The 25,128-nt window shown below is 48.7% G+C and overlaps 1 protein-coding gene across 1 annotated transcript; it reads right to left on the bottom strand.

Moving 5' to 3' along the window:
• Positions 1-16,418: 16,418 nt before the first annotated feature.
• On the bottom strand, positions 16,419-19,167 carry PDYN (prodynorphin). The gene is made up of 2 exons (XM_035121482.2): positions 19,039-19,167; positions 16,419-17,090 (listed from the first exon to the last, which is right to left on the bottom strand). The coding sequence occupies exons 1-2, from the start codon at positions 19,165-19,167 to the stop codon at positions 16,419-16,421; spliced, it is 801 nt and encodes a 266-aa protein (XP_034977373.2).
• Between the last annotated feature and the right edge of the window lie 5,961 nt (positions 19,168-25,128).

Genomic DNA, 25,128 nt, shown 5'->3' with positions numbered 1-25,128 from the left:
TCCCGCCCCTTCCCTCCTTGCGTCTTGTCGCCGCTGGGGTTTGAAAAGCCCGCGCGCGCGCGCTATCAATTTGCATGGGTTCCTGGTCCTGGCTGGCCCCTGGCATGGCGTGAGATGGCTGTTGGGGGAGTGGCTTCTCCTGCGACCGTGGGAACCAAGCCCGCTTTGCGCGCGTTGCTTGCTTGTCGTTCCACTGGGATTCCTGTCTCACCCCCACCGCCAGAGCCGCTTTGCTCAGCTGATCCATATTACTGGGCTTTGGACCTCTTGAGAGCTCATCTTTCACATCCTCATTCAACCCCAGGTAGAACGCTGCTTCCATCGGAGGCGAGTGCAGTTCCCACCCCAGTCTGTGCACTAGCATGGTGAATCTCGCCCAATATTCGCGAACTGTCATTGTTCTTTGCCTTAAATTATGCAGTTCCTCCTTAGTCTGGTCCATATGGCTATCTGACGCATACATAGTTTTTAAAGCCTCTAGAAATAGTTTGACATTCTTCATGCAAGGATTTTTTGTCGTGATTAACGGTCTTAGCCACTCCCTGGCTGCCCCTGTAAGGTGTTCCACAATAAACGCTACCCTGTGCTCATCATCAGGGAACTCATCGTGGTGCAGCTCAAGAGCATACACGATCTCAGTCTCAAAGCCATGATATTCCCTCGGGTCTCCATTGAACTTGCTTACTAGGGTCCCCGCTCTCCTTCCTGGCAGCACTTGGAGTTGGGGGGCCCCTCCCGCCTTGTTTTTCTCGGCATCCAACTTGTTTTGGAGCTCTACCGCCACCGCCCTTAATTGCTGCTCTTTTTCCTGAAGCGCTCTCACCTGTTCCGCAAGTTGTAGCCGGTCCTCCTGGACCTTCTTGGTTTCTTCTTTAGCTGCCTTTAATTCCCCCTGTGCCTGCAGCGCCAGTTGCTGCAGGTCCTGTTGGGCTTTCTCCGCGATCTGCCGCCATTTCTCCGCCTCTGACGCACTCATCCCGGCAACTCCAAAGTAGCCCAAAAAAAAAAGATTCGGAGGTTGCTGTCACAGGGGCCGGAGCGGGCTACTTCAGAGTAACAACTCTACACAGCTCTGCATTTTATTCTTTTATTGGTGCTGCGTATTTACAGTGCTGAAGTCATTACTATTTACACGGAGCTATGTGTTCAGTCGGGTTCAGAACCTCCGAATGGCTTTTGGCGCGTCTTTCTCCAGCACAAAAGCCTTGGTAGACCCATCCTCTTTCCTCTCCTCTTTCTGCGCAATTCCGGAGTTGGGGGGATGGGTCTCCCCCCCTTATTTGCCCCTTCCTGTCCCACCTGGGACCCTGGCTCCGCTACCTTGCCTGAGCCTCGGACACGACTTCCTGCTTCCTCACTGGAATCGGAGCTCCCTCTGCTTTCCCCTGTGCTCGGGGATGGGCTTGAACTCAGGAGGGGAGGGACTTCGCGATATCCCCTGTCCCTCACACTGCCTCTTCCTTCTCCTGCTGTGGCTCGGGGCGCTCCACGCAGCGCTGCTCCGGCCGCCTTTCTACCCCCCCAGCCCCCAGCTGTTTGTCGGCGCTTTGTCGGCGCGGCGCTTCAGCAGCAAGGTCCCGCTGCTGGGTCCTGCTGGCTGGGGCGCTCGGCGGGCCACATGACGAGGTCTGGCGGGCTGGATTTGGCCCCTGGGCCTTGAGTTTGACACCCGTGTTCTAGAACAATTATATCCCATGATAATTTAGGCAGACTCAGACTATCTTCTCCCTTTTTATGTCTCCCTCTTTACAAAGAAATCACTCTCAGATTCAAAAGTAAATATGAAAAATACAAGTATTACTCACATCCCAAGTCTTGCCAGGATTCAACAGTTACAGTGATGAAAATCAGGCAGGCAATAGTCCTTAAATGTTACAAAGATACATAGTCCAGTTCAAAATGGAGATTGTTCTCTGGAGGAGAACAAATATATTTACTGTATTCCTCCACTGCAGGTAGGAAAATAGTGTGTAGTGACAGAAGGAAATAGAGATTAAGCTTCTATTGCTTTCCTTCCCACCACAAAAGTTTAGACTAAAGGATATGACATCATGGAGTCCCATGTCTGTAACTATCTAGCAATCATGCATTTGTGATTTTGGCTACAGATCCTCCTACTCAATACATTTGGGGACATCCGCTGGGTGGCAACACAGTTGGCTGTGATTCCCTGGAACATATCCATGGCGTTTTGAGAATGGTGATTCCCTTTCACCCTTTGACTATGGTAATTGTCAGGCTGCTATTATTTATGTGATACAGTCTGTTAGGGTTTAAAGCATCCTGCTAATAGATCAAATTTCACCCTCCTTGAATTACATACACACATAATCATTTCCATGACCCAATGTTCTTGGTTCATTGCCCATCAATGTTGCCTCTTGGCAGGCTGAAATTCATACCGGTACTGGGGCTGTCAAACCATTGCAGAAATCTTAGTCAATTTATCAAATGAGTTTCAGTTGATTCGCCAAACTAATCAAAGCTGAACAAGAATAAAAGCAGCTATTCTGAAGGGTAAAAATGGCAAAAGGCATATCATTCTTTGGCCTTTGGGTGACATATGCATGCATCACAGCAAGCGCCCTCTTGGAATGGGAAGGACCTGTCAGTTATGAAAAGGAAAAGGTTCCGACTTCCTTTGTCTCCTCAGCCTGGTCCTCGGACCCTTGTTGGCGAGAAGAGTGTCCTTGCAGAGTATTTTCTGCTTTTATTCTTAAAAGTCTTTATCCGCAAAGCAACCGGCCAACTGTACACACATCAACACTCCCAGCTATCACCAACCCATAGCTGCCAAGTTTTCCCTTTTCTCGCGAGGAAGCCTATTCAGCATAAGGGGAAATCCCTTTAAAAAAGGGATAACTTGGCAGCTATGCACCAACCCACCCACACCCAACACTAACATTGACCACTCTATATATACAGGTACAGTACACTTAGGTGAAAGGTTGCAGGAGTCCTTGCAGGCTTTGCCGATTGATTGTAGGCCTCTGACTCATGCTGACTCAGTTCCTTTTGCATTAAAGAAACAGCGGCTAATTTTTAGCCAGGACAGGACCATTGTATAATGTTGCATCTTCATGCAAACAGCACCACAGTCAATCCTCCAGTTAGAAAAATATATCTCTCTGCTGGAGACCAAGAAGAGCTTCTCCCCATCAGAAGATAATGTGGCGGCAAAACCTTCCATCCAGCTTCTCACAAGTTCGCTTCTCCTGCAAAAGAGGCTTCTGCTTTTCTCCCTCATTCTCAGGGTGCTTCTGAATTTATTTTGAATTTGCTGTGTGCAGGGTTGTTGTTGTTGTTTAGTCGTTTAGTCGTGTCCGACTCTTCATGACCCCATGGACCAGAGCACGCCAGGCACTCCTGTCTTGCACTGCCTCCCGCAGTTTGGTCAAACTCATGTTCGTAGCTTCGAGAACACTGTCCAACCATCTTGTCCTCTGTCGTCCCCTTCAGGGTTGAGTTTCCCTTAATATTACAAGGTGGCCAATGTAGTGGGGTGTGTGGGTGTGGGTGGGTGTTTTCCATTCCACGAAACATTTCCTCAGCACTCTGCAGCCTCCCCAGGTGCCCACTCTTCCTGATCTGAATAGAAGTCATAGGAGGAATTGCCTCAACGTGACATCTTCCTCTGGGCTTTAAGTGAAGCACAAGAATCAGTGGAGATGAATTGCAGAATGAAGGCAAGCCTGGCCCATGACAACATGGGGCTTTCACAGGAAGAGCAGGCACCCAGGAAGGCTGTAGAATGCAGACCACCGGGGAGATGATTTGCAGAGTGAAAGAAAGTGCAGCCCATGACATCATGGCACCTGGGAAGGCTGCAGAATGCAAACAACTAGAGATAATATCTATAGAACAGGGGGGGGGGAATCCTCACAAAAATTCTCAGCCATCTCAGAAGTTAAAGAAAGCACACAAACCCATGACAATTTCACCAACATTTTTTCTTCCCTTTGACAATTTTTAAATGCATTTTCTTTTTTCATCAACTGATGGAGAATGGTTGAAAAGAAGGTGACTGAAGTGTTCGGCACAGCACTAGAGTCCTGGGCTAGATGGACCTAAAGAGTTGCCTATGTTCATGGAAGACAGATTCCGTCAGAGGAAGAGGAGGAAGAGGAAGACCTCTCCTAGTCCAAAGACAGATCCATGGCCATGTTTTTGTAGGTACCTATATTATAGTTAATTGGTCATTTTACTCTCTTTTTTTAAGTACTCTGCTGTCTAAATAATCAAGAGCACCTTTTGAATCGACCAAAAAGGGTCAATTAGTCTAGCTGATTAATTGACTAAACTTTGCAGCCTGCACCCTAACACTCCTTCTCAATACCGAAATAAAACCCCACCTCGTTATTGCTGAGCCGGTTGAGAACCGAGACTTTGTGCACAATTGGATTTGAGCCTCGTTAATCTATAAAGCAACCACACACACCCTTGTTCATTCCTCTTCACGCTTCTGCGGCAGAGGCATTTGTCTTCCCCCAGAGCACGGTGCTCTGTGTTATATGTCCCAGCGCTTGCAGCTGGGCAGCAATGACACATGGGGTGAATGGGAGGGCAGGCTAAGTAGCTCACTTAGGCTCACTGTGGGGCGAACCTCATCCCCATGGAGATGGCTTGAGGGCATGAAGGGGCCTGCGTAGGCCAGGCCTTTTGCAAAGTGTGAGCTTTACATGCAGTGAGTCATGGGGAAGGCTGGGAATAGAAGCAGGAGACCAGCTTCCCAGCCACGGCCACACATGATTCATTCCTACCCTCAGCCTTGGACAATTTATCCCTCTAGCTTGCTAGCAAAGGATGGCCCTTTTCAAAGCAACGGATTTCTGAAACTGCCTATGCACAGATACACGGGAGTACATCCCACTGAGTTCGGTGGGGCTTACTTGTGAGAGTAGACATGTACAGGATTGCATGGCGAGAGTCTTCAGAATGTAGGAAGCTGCCTTGCACCGAGCCAGACTGGTGGTCCATTTAGCTCAGTGTTGTCTACACTGACAGGCAGCTGCTCTCCAGCAGGGAGCATCGAATGCTTCCTGGCATATTGGGAAAGGTTGCACTAGAATGCCTCTGCCTGTCATTTGGTATCCAATCTGCAAGCGATGCATGTGTTTTAATGCGAGGGAGGGTTGAATTATGCAAAACTCTCGCACATTGCAAGCACCTGCAGCCTGGTGTGATATACATTCCAGGAACATTTCAACCAGCTCCTCCACAGCTGGTATGAGATAGGGCTTCATATCCCATGCATGAGGTTGCAGGAGGGGGGGGGTGCTTGCTTAAAAGAAATCCCTGTGCAAACCTGATTCATTTCAGTCATGCAAGCAATGGAGGCTTCCCATCGGGGCAAATGGGGCACTACCCCACCAACCTCAAACCCATCCTGGATAGCTCAGTCAGTAGAGCGCAAGACTCTTGATCTCATGTTCGGGAGTTTGAGCCCCACATTGGGCAAAAGATTCCTGCATTGCAGGCGGCTGGACTAGATGATCCTCGTGGTTCCTTCCAACTCTATCATTCTATGATTCTATGATCTGCCCTCTCCCAGCCCCCACCTGCCTGCCTCCAAGGAGTAACGCCTCCCGTCATCTTCCTCCTTATAAGTAACACCTTGTCGAACTCTGGCAGGAAAAAGGATGGGGGCAAAACCAGAATTAGGTGGCTCTTCCTGCCATTGGCTCTCTGGCGCCACCTACTGTTTGTCTCCCTGCCTTCTGCCCAACAAGCTCTGGAACTTGCTGGGGAAACAGCATACAGACACTTTGCATCGACCACCTAAGAGGGCAAGGGGCAAGACGAAAATTCTTAGGTGATGTGCGTCTCAATGACCTGAAATGCAGTGAGGTCATTTCCCCAACCCACTGCATTTCAACTTGTAGCTTTGCATAGCTGTACAGACCACCGGGGGGGGGGGATAGCTTCGCCCCATGCTCATCACCTGATTTGCTTCCCTGTGCTGAACTCTCAGTTCAATGAAGCAGCCATCTGCACATGTGCTCTTAGTTGTGCATGCATGGCAGCTGTCTGGACTGCGCACACATGAGCTTGTTTAGGGAAGTTTTTAATGTGTGACATTTTTATGTATTTTTAATATTTGTTGGAAGCTGCCCAGATTGGCTGGGGAAACCCAGCCAGATGGGCAGGGTACAAATAATAAAGTATTATTATTATTATTATTATTATTATTATTATTATTATTATTATGTTTTCAAATTGGATGGAAACTGGTTTGAGGGGAAACGTATCAAATAGGAGCAGGGCTTTTTCCCCAGAAGGAACTCAGTCCCAGCACCTTCCAGGTGGGTTCCAGCCCTTCTCAGGTGGGTGACATCGCCATTCTAAGAGAACAAGGGAGGCATTCATAGCGAGTTCCAGCCCCTCTTTTTCTAGAAATAATAGCACTGAATAGCAGCATTTCTCAAGAAGCTACAAGATACGTATTGATTGCTGCTAATGTCATGTGCGCTTACGTGGCTTCAGACACCAGTCGTGGGAGTGTGCCAGAGCCAGAGTAAATGGTCATGTGTACATAGCCTTATTTTGCATGTCCTAAGAACTTAAGAAAGGGACGCGGGTGATGCTGTGGGTTAAACCACAGAGCCTAGGGCTTGCCGATTGGAAGGTCGTCTGCTCAAATCCCCATGACGGGGTGAGCTCCCATTGCTCGGTCCCTGCTCCTGCCAACCTAGCTGTTCGAAAGCACATCAAAGTAGATAAGCAAGTAGATAAATAGGTACCACTCCAGCGGGAGGGTAAACGGCGTTTCCGTGCGCTGCTCTGGTTCGCCAGAAGTGGCTTAATCATGCTGGCCACATGACCCGGAAGCTGTACGCCAGCTCCCTCGGCCAACCCCAGAGTCGTCCGCGACTGGACCTAACGGTCAGGGGTCCCTTTACCTTTACGAACATAAGAAGAGTTGGATCAGGCCAGTGGCCCATCTCGGCCAGCATCCTGTTCTCACAGTGGCCAGCCTGTGGGCGCCCTTGTGCTCACAAACAAGGCCTGAGCACAATAGCACTCTCTCCCCTCCTGTGGTTTCCAGCAGTCGGTGTTCAGAAGAAGCATTGCCAGCTGTGGAGGCGGCACATGTCCTGGATGTTCCAGGTTAAGAAGGGGCCACTGAGTGCCTCCAAATCTTGGCACAGAAAGTACTCCTTCCCACCAACCCACAAACACCCCCATCAACACACAGGAACACTTTGTTCATTTCTAGTGGGTAAAGAACAGATCATCCAAGGCCACAGATATATTTCCTTTTTATTCATCATGGAGAAGGAGAACAAGGGGAGAAAGAACAAAGCCGGTTGCTGGGCAAGCCAAGTGCTTTATTGATCCTTGAAAACTCGAGAGCAAAATATACCCAAAGCAACCCAGTACACACAAAAGAACAGCACAAGAGACAAGGAGAGGAATGTGGCAGGGGAAGTGCTGAGCCAAAGAGAGCATCGTCCAGAATCTCATCACACCATGCATGCTGCAAGACATGGGCGTACCCAGCATGGGGCAGGGGGCAGCTGCCCCCCCCCCGAAGCAAAGAAGGGAGAGCACAGCACGACAGGCAGGGACGCTGCCAGCTGTGCTCCGCCTCAGCCTGCTCGGCTGAAGCGAAACGGCGGCAGCGAAGCTGCTTCCGTCGAGGGAAACCTGGACCTGGACCTGGACCTGGGCTAACTTCAGCCCACGCTCCTTCAAGTCACAGCGAGCAAAGCACAGAAAGTGCTGCCCCACAATGCTCTGCGGCACTTCATTTGCAAATGAGGTGCCGCGGAGCATTGTGGGGCAGCACTTTCTATGCTGTGCTCGCTGTGACTTGAAGGAGTGTGGGCTGAAGTTAGCCCAGGTCCAGGTCCAGGTTTCTCTCGGCGGAGGCAGCTTCGCTGCCGCTGCCTTGTTTTAGTCACCGCTGCCGGTAAAGGAGCGGGCGAGGCAGAAGCACAAGCGTGGGTGGCTCCGTGTGCCGCCTCGGCAATGGCTGGAAATGGCCCCCTCCCCTCTGGGGGTGTGTGGACATTGACCACGCCTCCTGGGGGATCCCAGCCACGTCATCGCCAGCCAGCCAATCGGGTGGCTGGGGTGGGGGGCGTGGCTGGCGTGCCCCCCCCTAGTTTTGATCCTGTGTATGCCCATGCTGCAAGAGCTCATTTCCCCCCATTCAACCCGTCTCAGACCTTCCCTGCAAAAATCTGAGTTTATTTTTACCCAGGGTTAAAAGCTGTTTCAGCATCCCCGGTAATGTACGCTGGTCGGGAGCAGGACACGGTGGGAGGGCTGGAATATTGAAGTGGAGAAAGGCAAAATGATTACTGATATTTGTTGTCTTAGAACGAATCAGCAATAATTAGACATTAGGGCTTTTGTGAGGTCCTCGCCAGGTCTGAATTTCAAATGTGAAACCGGAAGCGTGTTTTGCCCCTTTGAAATGTGAAATCCTGTCGTTTTGTTGAACGCATGAGGTTTGTGTGAAACCTTGTTGTATGCCAAAGTAGAATTCAGGTTTCCCAGCTGTGCTAGCCTAAGAAAACGCTTATTTAATTTACACACAATTCGTTTGTGGACTAACCTGCCCTTGGGTGCAATGATGGGCTTGTGCTGAGAGATGACTTTTAAAAAGGATTAGGCAAATTTAGCTGTGGAGAGAGGGAGGTTTGTTAACAATGAGAAAAGAAGTATCCATGTTAGAGGTGATATGCCTCTGAATACCAGGTCCTGGGGGGGGGGTGTGAAATATACAGTTTCTCGCCCTCTAAGAAGCAGTCAGGTTTAGCTGCCTGACTCAAAGGGAAAGATGCATATTCAGAATCTTAACACTGACAATGGGGCAACATCCTGCACCACACCTGAGGACAACAGGCTAGATCAGGGGTAGGCAACCTAAGGCCCATGGGCCAGATGCGGCCCAATCGCCTTCTCAATCCGGCCCATGGATGGTCCGCGAATCAGTGTGTTTTTACATGAGTAGAATGTGTCCTTTTATTTAAAATGCATCTCTGGGTTATTTGTGGGGCATTGGAATTCGCTCAATACCCCCCCCCCAAAAAAAATAGGCCGGCCCACCATATGGTCTGAGGTACAATGGACCGGCCCACAGCTGAAAAAGGTTGCTGACCCTTGGGCTAGCTTGAGGGATGGATGCAGGGCAAGCCAGAGTGGTGAACAGTGCCGCTTGGCAGCCCAGGGCGGCACATACACAGTCCGTCCTGGCGCGTGCACAAGTTGCTTGCACAAGTTTGATCCCACGTGTTAACACTGTGCATTTTCATGCACACCATTAAAAACCTTTAATGCACCCCTGCAAGGTGGGGAGAGTATATCTAAAGCAGTTATGGCCCAACTTAGCCCTCCAGCTGTTTTGGGACTACAATTCCCATCATCCTTGACCACTGGTCCTGTTAGCTAGGGGTGGTGGGAGTTGTAGTCCCAAAACAGCTGGAGGGCCAAGTTTGGCCATCGCTGACCTAAAGAGTGTTAAGGTTCCAAGTAGTTGAGGGGAAAGAAGTCATTTTGCTTGTGCATAAATGAAAAGGGTAAGGACATAATTTTTAATTTTGGTGGGTAGGGAGAGCTTGTTAGTATTGCAAATATACATGCTATGGAGCAACACAAGGATTAGCTTTTAATCCTTGATGTTTTGTTTCGTTCCTTAATTTATTGGGGGGGGGGTATTGGGTTTGTTGTTTTTATTTCGAATTCATATATTGCGGTTTTTATGTTGATCCTTTCCGTGAACCACCCTGAGACCTCCGGGTATAGGGCGGTATATAAATTCAATAAATAATAATATTTTGTTGGAAGCCACCCGGAGTGGCTGGGGTGACGCAGTCAAATGGGCAGGGTATAAGAAATATTTTTTTTAAAAAAATTATTTTTATTTTTATTAATCAGACTGCATGCTTGTTAGTGGCAGTTTATCAGGCAAAGAGGCATCTTCTGGAGTACCTTTCATTGTTCCTGAGGGCGAGCAACCTGGGCTCTTGAATTGTGCCTGTTCCCTCACAGCCAAAGAAAGCGGATTGAACCAGCACCTGCAAATACGATGGTGGAATATCAAAGCACAAGCGGCTGCTGAGCCAACAAATTGCAGGTTACCTCGGGATCACTTCAACAATGGGGCAAAATAGTTATTTTGCTGCGCCTTATATTCCTCGTCGCGAAGGGTCAGAGCCGCAATTTAGCTTGAATAGAAGCGGGCCGGATCTGAGGCTCTCCTGGCAAGGCACCCCATTATGCCAGGTGAATAGACGTCCTAATTCAGGGGGCAGCCAATAGGTGGCTGTGGAATAACAATGGAGAATGGGAAAGAGGAGATTAATGGTGCTTGCCTTTGTTAGAGGTTTGGTCTTGCGAAGAGCCCGCTTTGGCGCTGATAAGGGCGACCTCCATGCAAGTAAGAGATTCTGGCTCCTTCACTAAAATAGCACATTTCTCTTGCAAATAGGGAAGTCGGAGAGAGCGAAGTATTATTAGAGGCCCTGACAATCCTGGTTCACTTCTTGCCCTGATCCAGGAAGAGAGAGCTACTGAAGTTTGCGTAGGCTCAGTCAAGGCAGATCTGCCACCCAAAAGACCCTTTGCAGGGGCTGGAAATTATCTCAGTCGACGGGGGTGGAGAGGGACACCTGCCCATCGAGCCATAAATGGCACTCAGGGACTGGCACAGAAGTAGAACTGGAATTGGCTGTGCTTCTCCTAACCAAGTGTAGGGAGGCACTCTCCTGCTTTCAAGTCAGATGCTTCAGTTGTGGGGTCTCGGGGGGGGGGGGCATCCATACCTTGGCTTGATTTGGAATGTGACCCCTCAATTCTCCTTAGATTCACCCTCCGCACTGCAGCTTTCTCCCCCAACTGCTGCCACTCTTCCTTCACTGCACCCTTTCTGGTACCCGCTAGAAACATTTTCACTTAGACAAGCTAAGAAGTACTTGATGCATGTTTTTGACCTGTTTTTAAGCTCGTTGATTTTATCCCTTGAACGTTTTGCAGAGTTGTCCTTACTAGATGACTTTACCAACAACGTACTGGTTTTATTCCGCTTTGAGGGTTCTCGGGTTTGGTTGTTTTCCCGCAATCCAGCAGGGTATAAATTTTATGAAATAAATAAGCTAAACCTGGAGGCTCCCTATGGAATCAATGTAGCTCTCCTATTTGGATCTTCAGGGCATTGGGAGTCTCCCAATTTGGGGAGGAGAAATTGTGGGGCCAGGACTGCAGGAATTGGAGCAGAGCGAAGGGTGGGCAAGGAGAAATTGAAGGATGCAGAAAGGGTTCACCATCCACATTAAGTTGAGGCAGAGAGGCCCCAGCCTCTCCAAACAATTGAGGGGGGCCCACCACAAAGTCACACAACGTCCTGATGTCACAAGGAGGCAAGGGGTGGAGCCAAATGCCCTCTGAAAAAAATACATCGGGTAGTTGAAACTGCCTCGGCTCCTAGGGGTTGGCGCCTATGAGTCGAGGCAGGGCCAGCCCACCAATGAGGCATAGCTGCCAAGTCTCCCGTATTCCCCGGGAAACCCCCATTTTTCCAGCTGTTCCCAGCCGAAAAAACGGATTTTTCTGCCTCATTGGTGGGTTTATTCTGGTGCAGCAGCCATTTTGGAACTGGGCGGAGCATGCTCAGAAGTGACTTTTGATGCTGCTTTGCCCAGTTCCAAAATGGCTGCAGCGCGACTTCTGGTGCGGTGCTACTTCCGGTCTGCTACTTCCGGTCCAGTCCCTTATTTCTCAGGCCGGAACTTGGCAGCTATGCCAATGAGGCAATGTGAGGCAGTTGCCTCAGGGCAGCCAGATCTGGACAGTTGGGAGGGGTGGCCTACAAGGAGGGCGCCAGTCGCCTTCTCCTGCTCCTCTGCCATGTGCCCACCCTCTGCCATGTGCCATTTTCTGTTTTGACTCTAGCAGCAAAATGTCCTGGGCTGGCCCTGGGCCAAGGTATGGACAGGCCCTAGGAGACTATTGTGGCCTGGCGTTTCCTGCATTCCAGGAAAGCACTGTTTTGCTGCCTGTTGAAGACCTTCCCTCTTCAACGGGGCTTTTGAGTGGATCTCTCTCTATCCCAGGCTGCACCTGTCCTGGATTCGAAATGGTTTTTCAGTTTCGAAATTGCATTTCGTTGTTTTTGCATATAAAACTGGGGTTTGTTAATTGTTAGAATTGTGAAGGGTTTTGTTTTGTTTTGGCGGTGTTCCTGTTGCAATGTTACACTGAGATCCTTTACGGGAAGCAATTCATAAATGGAATTAAATATATTATGTGTTTGGGGTTTTTTTTAAAAAAAATTAAAAACCTTTTGAAGAATACCCTGCTTTGTCCTGAGTACCTTGTGCTGAAAGGCAACTTAATCATTTGGCAAATAAATTGAGATGGCCAGGCTTTCTTTTTTTCTGTGGGGGTGGGATAGCAAAAGGGGGTGCAGAGGGAACCACACAGGAGATTAGGGGAAACAACTACCGATTGATTATTGTAATATCAATGGTGAATGGACTCTGCAACAGGAAAAGACAATAAAGATTGATTTCCCATACGCACACGCTACAAACTTTCCAAGGACTGTTTTCTAGTAGATTGGCCAAGTCTACATTAAAGAAAGGAGTGGGAGAATAGGGTGCATGAGAGAGAGAGAGGACAGTTGGGTGGGTCCAGCCCCAAATAAGTTTTCCAGCTCCACCCACTGCTAGACTGCAGCATCCCTGCGAGAAGCGAGGTTGCAGGGAACCAGGCAGAGGGCCTTCTCAGTGGTGGCGCCTGCCCTGTGGAACGCCCTCCCATCAGATGTCCAGGAGATAAGAAACTATCTGACTTTTAGAAGACATCTGAAGGCAGCCCTGTTTAGGGAAGTTTTTAATGTCTGATGTTTTGTTGTGCTTTTTATTCTGTTGGGAGCCACACAGAGTGGCTGGGGAAACCCAGCCAGATGGGCAAGGTACAAATAATAAATATTATTATTATTATTATTATTATTATTATTATTAGGGATGTGGCCCTTAAGGGAAGGGATGAAATTAGTTTCCCCATGCTACAGGAAATTAGCAAATTAACCAGCCTGCCACTGTGGACTGTAATCAACAAAAGCTGGGCTATTGAGCCACTATCTGTGGCTACCTTAAGGCAGGCATAGGTAAACTCGGCCCTCCCTCCAGCTGTTTTGGGACTACAATTCCCATCATCCCTAGCTAACAGGACCAGTGGTCAGGGATGATGGGAATTGTAGTCCCAAAACATCTGAAGGGCTGAGCTTGGCCAACACTGTCTTAAGGTGACATTCTATGCAGGTTTACCTAGGAGTAAGGATGCCTTCATCTGCCCCAGCTGCAACAAAACATGTCTATCCCATATCACTGGTTACAGGTAGGTAGCCGTGTTGGTCTGGATCGAAGTAAAATAAAAAAAATTCCTTCAGTAGCACCTTAAAGACCAACTAAGTTTTTATTTTGGTATGAGCTTTCGTGTGCATGCACACTTCTATCTGAAGAAGTGTGCATGCACACGAAAGCTCATACCAAAATAAAAACTTAGTTGGTCTTTAAGGTGCTACTGAAGGAATTTTTTTTATTTTATCCCATATCAGTCTCTGCAGCCAACGCAGGTGCTGTAACTCTCCAACAGCTTGACTTCACCCCCAAAGACGTGGTCTTCCGTTGTCTCCCAAGGCAGACGGATGCCAACAAGCCCCATTCAACACCCTTAGACTACCCTTTCCTTTCTGAGCCTTTATCACCCACGGGCAGGAATCAAAATCAGGAATTTTGTCCCTTGAGCTGCCTTGCAGACTTCGGCTGCTGCCTCCAGGTGAAGCCCCAGTGGATGCTTCACTCTCTAGCAAAATGACAACTGCTCTGGAGCAACTTTCGAATTTGGTCGCTCGTGGCTTGGACAAGTGGCGGTCTGCTTCTGGGGGTAAGATTGCCCTGGCCTTCCAAATCCAGTCAAAGAACGCCAGTGGCAGATGCCACTCTCCGTGGGACACAGTGCCAATCAGGGCCGTCTTTACCCGGGGGTGCAAGGGGTGCAGGGCACCCGGGCACCAAATTCTGGAGGGCGCCAGGCACCCACTGCTGAAGCCGCCTAAGCTCCCCAGGGCAGTTGGCTAGTGGCGACATCACTCACCCGACCCCGACCTCCCCTTCCCCGGCCACTGTCAAAGTTGACTACCAGGCGTTGCATTGCAATGGAGAGAAGGGAAGAGGAGCAACAGCCCCCGCTGTGAGGGAAGGAGGCGGAGGGGAGTGGCGGAAGCAGCCGGCAGAACAGGGAAGGGGGGTGGATGGGTGCCCTCCGCTTCCAATCCTGCAGAGCCCCGAAGTGGAGCAGCCTCTCTCTCTCTCTCTCTCTCTCTCTCTCTCTCTCTCTGAACGCTGGGCAGATCTTTGCACCTTTGCGCCGAATATGCAAAAGACAGCCCTGGTGCCAATGTTCCAAAGTACAACCACGATGGGGTTGGGGCTTGGGGGGAAAAATGGGTCTGAGTCAAGTCGGATGCAGAATTCACTCCTCACTCCCTACATCATGTGAAAGACAGGGGAATTCTTGTGCGATCTGTGAGCCACCTTGGCTCTGGGAAATGGGTCTTTGGGGTAGCACATAGGAAACCGCATGAGCAGAAGAAAGAAAGATGCGGACTCCCAGGGCGCTTTTGCATCTATCACACCACATCTGGCTCAGCTAGGCGGCACGAAGGTTTTTACTTAATTTGAAGCTGGCATGATACAAACACCGTTTCCCCGTGGGGCACGCACTCTTTTCTCTGTTTTTTTGCTCCACTGTCCTCTCGGGTACTAAAGGTCCTGCGTGACAGATTCCTTGCAAAGCCTGTCCACAGAGGATGATTTCAAGCATTACAAAGCAAACTGACTCTGGCTTGCCAGTCGCGACCCTGGGAATGTGTGTGCCTGTACGATGCGTGTGTTTTAAAACACCTCCTTGTCACATTTCACACTTGACATTTTAAAGGGAACACTTAAAGTAAATCATATATGCACAGTGTAAAAAGAGAGGACAGCAGCCAGACTTTATCCTGCTTAGAGTAAACCCATTCGTCTGCTCCAGAGGTTCCCAAAGTGGGCACGATCACCCCCCTGAGGGGCACTGGGATTATCAGGTGGGGGGCGCTGAGAGGCAAGGGGTGGCAGCTGGGCACTGGCGGTGCAAAATGACTATCATAAAATCCGAGAGTTGGAAGGGGCCACGGGGCTCATCTTGTCCAACCACTGACAATACAGGAATCTTTTCTCACAAAGTGGGACTCGAACCCACCACCCTGAGATTAAGAGTCTCATGCTCTACCGGCTGAGCTATCTATCCCTCTGTTGACCTTGAAAAGCTGTCATCACTGGATCAAGTTCATCCATCTTGTTGAATTAATTAAATAGTTTTGATTTTGAATAAAAGTGCAATTGATGGCTCAGTTGGTTAGAGCATGGTGCTGTTAATGCAAGGGTTGCAGGTTTGATCCCCATAAGGGACAGCTGCATATTCCTGCAATTCAGGGGGTTGGACTAGATGGTCCTCAGGTTCCCCTTCCAACTCTGTGATTCTAGGATTCCTATTGTGAACGTTATTATGTTATTATCATCCTTAGTGGGCCGTGCAAACCGCTATTCTGAATAATGCTTTTTATAGGATGGATGTGACACTATTTAAAGTTTTTAAAAAGTCTTTGCCGTTTGCATTTGACCTTTCATCAAGCAGTTGCTTTGCAGCTGTTTTGGACTATAAATCCCATCAGTTTCAGACAGGACAGCCATACAGGTTGCGGCTGATGGGAGCTGTCGTCCAAAACATCAGGAGGGCACCAGGTTGGGGAAGGCTGCTTTATCCAGTCGAGGTTTGGACTGTGATTGCTTTGTACCAGCAGGTGTTTGTAAGCTATTACTCCTCAATGAGGTTTGATTGCTGCTGTTTTCACCGTTTAAATTTGTTTACCGGCTGCACTTCTAAGCACGCTGGCTAGGAATTCAGAGGGATTTTACTTCCAAGCAAACAGGCTTAGAGGTGTGCATTTTTGGTGCGTTTCATTGATGTGGTTATGTTATTGTACCGGCTAATTAGATTTGTTAGCCAGGCTAGATTCGGTTTTTGGCAGACAGGGAAACAAAATATTAATGACAGAAGAGAACAAATCTCTTTAGAGGCTGGAAGCAGACAGCATCTCCATACATGCACCCCTCTTTCGATAGATGGAGGACAGCACCAGAAAGCGGCATCTCAGGCCCTGAACCTCCAAACCCTGGCTTCCCTCCACCTCGAAATCCATGCTAAGGTACCCCATGATGTCATTTCATTCCTTCTCTATCAGGCCTGCCGGTGGCCCTTGCACTTCTTGGCTGAGCACTGGGGTGAGCGGTTGGAATGACCCACACAGTCCATATTTGGGAGCGTCACGGCCGGAGGATGCCTTGGGTTTCTGCCCAAAGCGGCTTCTATAGGTCATAGACCTCCTCTGAGTAGGCGTTGGGCTCTTCCTCCGACCTGGTGGTCACCTTGAACTGGCGCCGCAGGAACCCTCCGTAGCGCTTCTGATTGTCCCACTTCAGCTTGGGTCGGATCCTGCGCATGAAGCCCCCGTAGCGCTTGCGCAGGTCCCCCAGCTCTTGCCTGCCCTCCTCGGCGGCCGCCGTGTCAGAACCTCGCTTGGGATACTTGCGGAGGAAACCCCCGTAGCGTTTCACCTCATCCTTGAGCAAACCCACATCCGACTCTTCCCCGTTTGAGGCCAGATCCCTGGTCTCCAGAGAGGCCGGGTATTCCTCCTCGGCACCCACCTCAGAGGCTTCCCTCTCCCCCACCTTCCGGAAGAACCCACCGTACTTCTTTGCCATGCTCCCCTTGGCAAGGGCGTTCTCGCGGAGGAGAGAAAAGATCTTGTTCTTGTCCAGCTTCTTCATGAAGCCTCCGTAACGTTTGGCCGGCCCAGTGTACACCTCCCTGGGTCTGGGGTCGCCTTCCTGTTCAGGCTCCTCCTCTTCATCCCCCTGGGATAGTCTGTCGGGCTCCCCCTCGATCAGGAAAGGGGCGAGGAAGGACAGCGCTTTCTTGCACTTCTCCCACTCAGCGCTGGACAGCAAGGAGCCTTGGCACCCCAGGGAGCATATCTGTTAAGACACCAAAAAAAGGGCCAATCTGGTCAACATTCCCTCAGTGGCCCAGAGATAGAAATTCTGTAAAAGCCATTATCAGTGACTGTCAGCATTGCGTACCCAAAAGGGAGGCTTGGCCGTAAAACTGGTAAGAACAGCTGAATGTTAGAGTGAAAAACAACTCCAGATAAGGTACAAGGAGGGCTCTGCCCATCCAGTAACAATGGGTGGAGTAGAGTTGTCTTTGAAGGACTGTGGCGGGATGAGAGATGGTGGAGCGGTGGGGTGCTGGAAGGTGATTGGCAGAGGGAGGGATCAGCTGATTTAAATGTGTGCTATCGGTTAAACCACAGAGCCTAGGGCTTGCTGATCAGAAGGTCGGCGGTTCGAATCCCCGCGACGGGGTGAGCTCCCATTGCTTGGTCCCAGCTCCTGCCAACCTAGCAGTTTGAAAGCACATCAAAATGCAAGTAGATAAATAGGTACTGCTACAGCGGGAAGGTAAACAGCATTTCCATGCGCTATTCTGGTTCTCCAGAAGTGGCTTTGTCATGCTGGCCACATGACCTGGAAGCTGTACGCCGGCTCCCTTGGCCAATAACGCAAGATGTGTGTGGGATGTACATTTATACCTCATGTTATGTTTGCTTCATGTTACGTTTTTTTCAAGTTGCGTCCCGCGGCAACCCAGAAGTTCCGGAAAGGGTTACTTCCGGGTTTCGCCACTCACGCATGCACAGTAGTGCTAAATCGTGCTTTGTGCATGCACACAAGCTCCAGATCACACCGCGCACCTGCACAGATACGGCACTTCAGGTTGTGGGCTTTTATGTTGCGAACGGGTCTCCAGAACGGATCCCGTTCGCAAACAGAGGTTTGCAACTTCCTGTTCCTCCTGGTCTGGAGCATCCTTCCTCTTGCATGTGACTAGTGGGTGGGCATGACCTTTCCAGACCTGGTAAAAGGCCAAGGCGTGCTGCCACTCTCCCTCTTTTCCATCTTCATTTCGGCCTGAGAACTGCTGGACTGCTAGCCTGCAGTCACTAGGCAAATCTCCCTTAGGGGGTAAACCTGTTTCTATACGTTTGAAACTTTAAGCCTAAAGCCTGCCTTCAGGGATCACACTGTGCTCTGCCTGGCCGTGAATAAATTTTCTTTTCATTGCTTATGAATAAGACCGTGGTGTCTTTATTCTTTTAGGAGGGATTCAAGGGGTCTTACCAGGAAAATATTAGAACACATTTCAATCTGGACAAGCCAGATTGAAATGCGTATTGTCTTAAGAAGCTCACATGAGTTTGCAACAAGTTCTCTGCTATGTAAAGGGGAATGCACTCTGCTAAGTAAAGGAACTTGCTAGCGCGAGTTAGGAAGGATATTAATAAACAATCTTCTTCTTCTTCTTTGGCGATCACTCGTAGCCGAGTAAGATTGTCTTCCATAAACACGGTTTTAACAATGGGTCCGTAAGTGACTATGGAGGCCAATTCTGGATCCACATGTCCTTCCACAGGGGGGACATTGATTTCCAGGTGGGAGTTGATCACGGTGTGGATCACTCCTGCTGGGAGTACAAGATTTCCGACGGCTTCGCTCACAAGGGTCATAGGAACATGCAAGCCCACTCACCACGACAAGGTGATGATCCAGCGAGTAGGAATAAACAATATATCCTTTCCTGCCACCCTGAACATTCCCACAGGTCTGAGACCAAGATACCAGCAAAATTATGCTTGCATGTATGTTAAACACAGGCATCCCCAAACTGCGGCCCTCCAGATGTTTTGGACTACAATTCCCATCATCCCTGACTACTGGTCCTGTTAGCTAGGGATCATGGGAGTTGTAGGCCAAAACATCTGGAGGGCCGCAGTTTGGGGATGCCTGGTTGAACAGCATCCCAGATTGGATTAGGATTCAGGTGGGCAAGGGTAGCCAAATCTTGACCGGGGCTGCGACTTACCAAGGGGCTGACCAGCTTATCCACATCCTGATTGTGAAGAGCACATGCGGAGCACTGAGCCGAACAGTCTGCTGAATTCGAGGTAGCCAAACTGAGGCAAATGGCAAATGCCAGAAGCTGCCACTCCATTCTTGAAAGCAGGCACCTGAAGGAATTGGGAAGAGAGGTGAGTGAATGGCAGGCAAGTTGCCCTCGTATGCCCTTTCCAGGGAAGGAGTGACTTTTCTGCAATACCAGCACTGTTGAGAGCACCATACCTTTTTTTTTTTTGGACGGGAGGTTGGAATCAAAGCTTTGCATGCAGAAGGTCATGAATAGGAAAGTGCTCCAAGAGGTTATAACCACAGCCCAAAAGATTATCGGACATCCCCTCCCATCTCTGGAAGAACTACAGTATACAGTTCCCGGTGCCCTAAAAAAGCAAATACTATTTTGCAGGACTCATCTCACCCTGGACATAGTCTTTTTGCACCGTTGCCTTCGGGCAAGAGATATAGAACAATTAAATCAAGAACAAACAGATTAAAAAACAGTTTTTATCCAAGAGCTATAACCATCCTAAATGCTGTAACTAAATAATATGATCTTTGGGGAGTTGCGATATGTGTGTATGTATGTGTATATATGGCTGTAATTGTGTTTTTTGTTTTCATGGGACGGCATTCAATTTTGTTGTACTATGTACAATGACAATAAAGTTATATCTATCTATCATCTATCTATCTATATCTAGAAGGTGAGGATCCCCAGGGGAAATCCCTGGCACACCCAGAGAAACTTTTGCTGGGAAGCTTTTGTCCGGCTTAGGGAGGGAGCTGCAATGCTCTGACAGGTCCAAGAGCCCTCCTGCCACCATCCTACAGCCCACCCAGTTTGGGGAAGGAAACAGGAGGGCTCCAGAATCCTGTTGGAGCCCTGGCGCCTCTTTTGCAAAGCCTGGGAAGCTTCAATGTCACTCTCCCACCACCACGAAACACCCTCGCAAGCTGGCACCTCTGGTTCCCACAGCCCTGTAAAATCCATTCAGCAGTGGGAAATGAGAGGACCTTTTCTGTGGTGGCCCCCAGGTTGCGGAATGTCCTGAGCTGCATCCGGCCTCATCTTTGCACACTTTTCAAGGTCAGGTCAAGACGTGCCTTTTCACCCAGGTCTTTGCAGGCGGATGATGGCATCGAAATATCTCCTCTATCCCACTTCCATATTGTTACCGGGCTGCGAGCTTTGGCAGGGGGATTTTGCTTAGGCTGGAAATGAAAAAAAAACCCAAAAGGAACCAAAAACTTGCAGGCAAACACTCTTCCTTTGTCTCTCCCCAGCTCCCAAGCCCCCGAGGGGTCCCTGTTCTGAATCCCCGGGGAACTTTTACAGCCTGCTCTCTCCTCTCTGCTCCAGCTGACTTTCTCCTTAATGTCCTTTAATTGGGGCTGATGGAGAAATATGCTAATCCTCCCATACTCATTTGTGCTAAATTAAGCTGTAATTTGAATGATATGCATTATCATATGTCGAATTATCGACGTTAGCAGAACATAAATTCCACCGAGCTGCCGGTGGCTCAGAGGCATGATTCACTATCTGATTACAATACTTTGCGATCTTTCGGCACCTTTCATCTGCTGATCGCAAATTGCCTTAAGAGCATTAATTAATAGAGCCTCCCAGAATGACTGCAGAGCCAAGTGCAGCTTGAGGGGGGAAAGGGAGTTAAAGGAGATAATTCTTTCCAAGGCGAAAGGAAAATAAAATAAATTTTCACCTCTGCGAAAGAGAGGACGTTGGTGGACTTAAATTCACAGCATGTTGTGCGTTGAAGGAGAACTATATGAAAATGATGTGCCGGAGGTGTTTAACACCTGTCAAGCTAGCAAAGATGGAGGAGGGAGAAAGACTGTTTTCTGCTGCTCCAGAGAAGTGGACACGGAGCAATGGATTCAAACTTCAAGAAAGAAGATTCCACCTAAACATTAGGAAGAACTTCCTGACAGTAAGAGCTGTTCGGCAGTGGAATTTGCTACCAAGGAGTGTGGTGGAGTCTCCTTCTTTGGAGGTCTTTAAGCAGAGGCTTGACAGGCATATGTCAAGAATGCTTTGATGGTGTTTCCTGCTTGGCAGGGGGTTGGACTGGATGGCCTTTGTGGTCTCTTCCAACTCTATGATTCTATGATTCTATGATGCATAGAACTACTTCAGATGTATGTTGGAAATGTAAGGAGAAGGAAGGCACATTCTACCACATGTGGTGGACGTGCAAGATAACAAAAGCGTTCTGGGAAATGATATATAATGAGTTGAAAAAAATGTTTAAAATAATGTTTGTTTAAAAAACCAGAAGCTTTTTTACTAGGAATCTTAGATGCAGGGATACCAAAGGAGCAGAAACGATTGTTTATGTATGCAACAACAGCAGGGCGGATACTACTGGCCCAGAGATGGAAAGAAGATAATGTCCCGTCCAGAGACAAATGACTGATGAAGATGATTAACTATGCCGAAATGGCGAAATTGACCTGGAAAATCAGAAACCAGGAAGATAGAAGCATTAAGAAGGAATGGAAAAAATTTACAATTTATTTAAGAGAACACTGTAAACAACTAAAAACTTTGGCCAGATTTGAGTGACACTTGTATTGTATTAAAAACTAAGGTAAATTTTTTAAAGAAGAATAGAGAAATGATGTGATGCAGCAGAAAAAGTTTGATAGTGGAAACCAGGGAGGGGTGGTGGGAAGTCTAAGGATTCAGGTAATCTTAAATGTTAATGATTCAAATGCAGAATGTAAAATGGAATAAAATAAAAATATTTTACCAAAAAAAAAAAGATGGGGAGGGAGGGAGGACATTGATTCCTGAAGCCCAAGGGGCAAAACTGTAAAGTTGGAAGGGTCCTCCAAGGGCCATCTAGTCCAACCCCCTGCAATGCAGGAATCACAGGTAAAGAATCTCCCAATCTTTGCTGAAAAAACTTCCAGTGGAGAAGAATCCGCCACTTTCTGAGGGAATCCGTTCCACCTCAGATATCTAAAGGGCTGTGTGACATGGAGGATTGAGCAAGCTTGTTTTCTCCTGCTTTTGGGGGCTAGAACCCGAATCAACGGATTCAAGTTACAGAATAGGAGATTCAGACTAAGCATCTGGAAGAAATTTCTGTTTCACAGTGGAACAGACGCTGCTGGAGTGTGGAAAAGGAAGGTGGAGAGACTATATTACCATGGATGTTTCGTCAACTGCTCTGGCAGCGTTTTTGGCTAAGGTTTGGTGGGGGGGCAGAGGCACTGCACCTGGTCGTTTTTGGTGCAGAATGCTCCACGCATTTGCCAGTCCACAAACAGACGGCCGGCAGTGAGGGATGTGTGGCTTGATAGGTTCTTATATCATCCCCACCATTCCCCTGAATCAGCTTGCTTCTATCGATTTCTCTCGGGATGATTTAAACGCTCTTATTAAAGCAGGAGGGGAGAGAATTAAATTTCTCATTTTGCTGCTGCCGGGCTGCGGAGCACAGAGGCAGCTCTCGAACGGTGTGCCAAGGGCCAGTTCGGGTGCGCAAATAACGATAGGTACAATGGTGCAATTAAAGATAAAATGCGCTTAGAGAAGACGGGCTTGGTTTTAAAAAATAAATTTAAAAAATCGCACGCTGACAGAACAAAAGGAACTTTTGCACGCAACTGCAAACTTGCATGCAAGCAAAATCCAGGGGTGTGTTTGTGTGTACGGGGAATCTGTGCCCCTCCTGATGTTGCTGGACTACAATTCCCATCATCCCCTAACAGATGCTTTAGTTGAATTTCCTGCATTGCAGGGGGTTGGACTAGATGACCCTCAGGGTCTCTCCAAACTCCTACAGTGCTATGATTCTGTGATTCTATGAGTCTATAACTGGCCATGCTGGCTGAGATTGGTGGGAGTTGGGAGTCCAACAACAGGTCCCTCAGCCCTGCCTTAATGTGTCAGGCAGCTCTGCAGGATCAGTGCTGCTGCTGTTAGTGGAAACCTCATTCAGATATGTCCAGGTGTCTGCAAACCTCAAAGAGAGGCTGTTCCACCACCTCTCTCTTGGACTGGGCATAAGGAGGAAGGTTGAAGCACGCCCTACTCTATAAAAGGATAAAGCTGACTCAGATGGGAAGCATATTATTATTTCATTATTATTATTTTATTGCAGATATAGCCAACATGGTGCTTTTCAGATATTATACACTACAAATCCCATCACCGTTGGCAATTAGGCATGTTGTCTGAGACTGATGGGAAGTATAACCCACAGAATCTGGAGGGTGCCAAAATGGGCTAAAGCATTACAGTGGTACCTCGGAAGTCAAACGGAATCCATTCCGGAAGTCCGTCCAACTTCCAAAACATCTGGAAACCAAGGCACGGCTTCCGATTGGCTGCATGAAGCTCCTGCAGCCAATCAGAAGCTACAGAAGTCACATCGGACGTTCGGGTTCCAAAGAACGTTCGAAAACCAGAACAATCACTTCTGGTTTTCGATCATTCGGGAGCCAAAACGTTTGACTCCCAAGGCGTTTGAAAACCAAGGTACAACTGTATTATTGTGTTGTTTGTTTGTTTGTTTGTTTGTTTGTTTGTGCCCCACCTTTTTCCCTGATGGGACTCAAAGCATTGGGGGCTTTTTAGTTGTTTTCCAAAAGGGGGGAAAAAGAAGAAGAAGACTGACAATGAAATTCTAAGCACACTTACTCAGAAATAAATCCCATCATGTTGGGCTGACTCCCAGGTACATTGAGGCGTTGGTTAGAAGATATCATTATGCATGGCTTACAGATACTGGAAAGGATGTTTCTCTCTCCCATAATACTAGAATCCAGTCAGCTAATGAAATTCACTAGTTTCCCCATGTAACTCCAGCATCCTGTTTTTGCATCAGCCTGCTAGATGCCTATGAGAAGCCTGGAAGCAGGACCCCAGAAAAACAGCATTCTCCTGCCATTTGCAGCAACCGGTCTTCAGAAGCATAACTGCCTCTCATGAATGCAGACCACCATGGACCTATCCTAGTTAGAAGCCATTAATAGCTTTGTTCTCCGTGAAGTTGTCTAATCCCCTTTCAAAGCCATCTGAGTTGGTGGCCATCACTGCTTCCAGTGGGAGGGAGTTCCACAGTTTAAGAATGCACTGCGGGCAGAAGAACTTCCTTTTTCTGTCCTAAATCCTGTAACATTCAGTTCCATAGGACGTCCACGAGTTCTAGTGTTATGAACAAGGGGGAGACAAAAATCTCTATCCACTTTCTTCATACCATGCATAGTGTTACATGGGCGTACCCAGCATGGGACAGGGGGGCAGCTGTCCCCCAGAAGCAAAAAAAATTAAATGGTTATAAAGTGATGAAACAGGCAGCAGTCGAGCGAGGAAGGCAGGCATCCCACCGGCGACACAGCCGCCCAGAAGGGAAAGGGCTCGGCTCTTGCTCCGACACCAGCAGCAGGCCCAGCGCGCTCGCCACCCGCCCGCTCCCGCTTGCCCCTCCCTAGTTTTGATCCTGGGTACGCCCCTGTAGTGTTATACAGGTGTATGGGGTGTTAGGGGTAGTTCTGTGGTAGTTTGTCCATCTTTGGTCCCCATCCTGCACTCGGCTCACACCTGTGGCTCCCAAAAGATGTCAGCATGCGACAGTGGCCACACCCCAGGAAACGGCTTTGACTGGCTGGCTAAACCAGGTGAGGATACCCGACGGGTCTCAGACCCTTGGTGAGTTAGGGGTTTCCCCTACATGTGAAGACAGGCTCCGGCAGAGTGAGTGGATGACAAGAGCAATTGTGGGTCCAGCAGTCAAGAAGGTGGTTTCTGCACATGCTGTAGAGGGAAGGGGGGCAGATGGGGCTCATCAAACTGGGAAGGGAGCCCATCTAGGAGAAGGAAAACTCTGATCCGAAACCTCTGCTGCCTTGCAGCTATACCCATTAATGAGAAAGGCTTAGGGTGTAAACCCCGAATTAAAATCCATACCCACTGCCTTGGAGAACATTTCCGGGAGCAGTACAGACTAAGTAGTAAACCCTACAGAAATCTGGAGTGGAGTCTCAAAGGCGGGTTGGTTGGCTCCTTGAATGCCTCTTCCTGGCA

Source organism: Zootoca vivipara, chromosome 7 (genome assembly GCF_963506605.1).
Source record: "Zootoca vivipara chromosome 7, rZooViv1.1, whole genome shotgun sequence".
Lineage (NCBI taxonomy): Eukaryota > Metazoa > Chordata > Lepidosauria > Squamata > Lacertidae > Zootoca > Zootoca vivipara.
This window is presented reverse-complemented; position numbering and strand designations above follow the sequence as displayed.

Excerpts from the sequence above, each read along its gene's own strand:
- PDYN (XM_035121482.2), bottom strand. The coding sequence starts at position 19,167 with ATGGAGTGGCAGCTTCTGGCATTTGCCATTTGCCTCAGTTTGGCTACC. Across the intron at positions 17,091-19,038 it reads ATAAGCTGGTCAGCCCCTTG|ATATGCTCCCTGGGGTGCCA; the intron begins GTAAGTCGCAGC and ends GTGTCTTAACAG.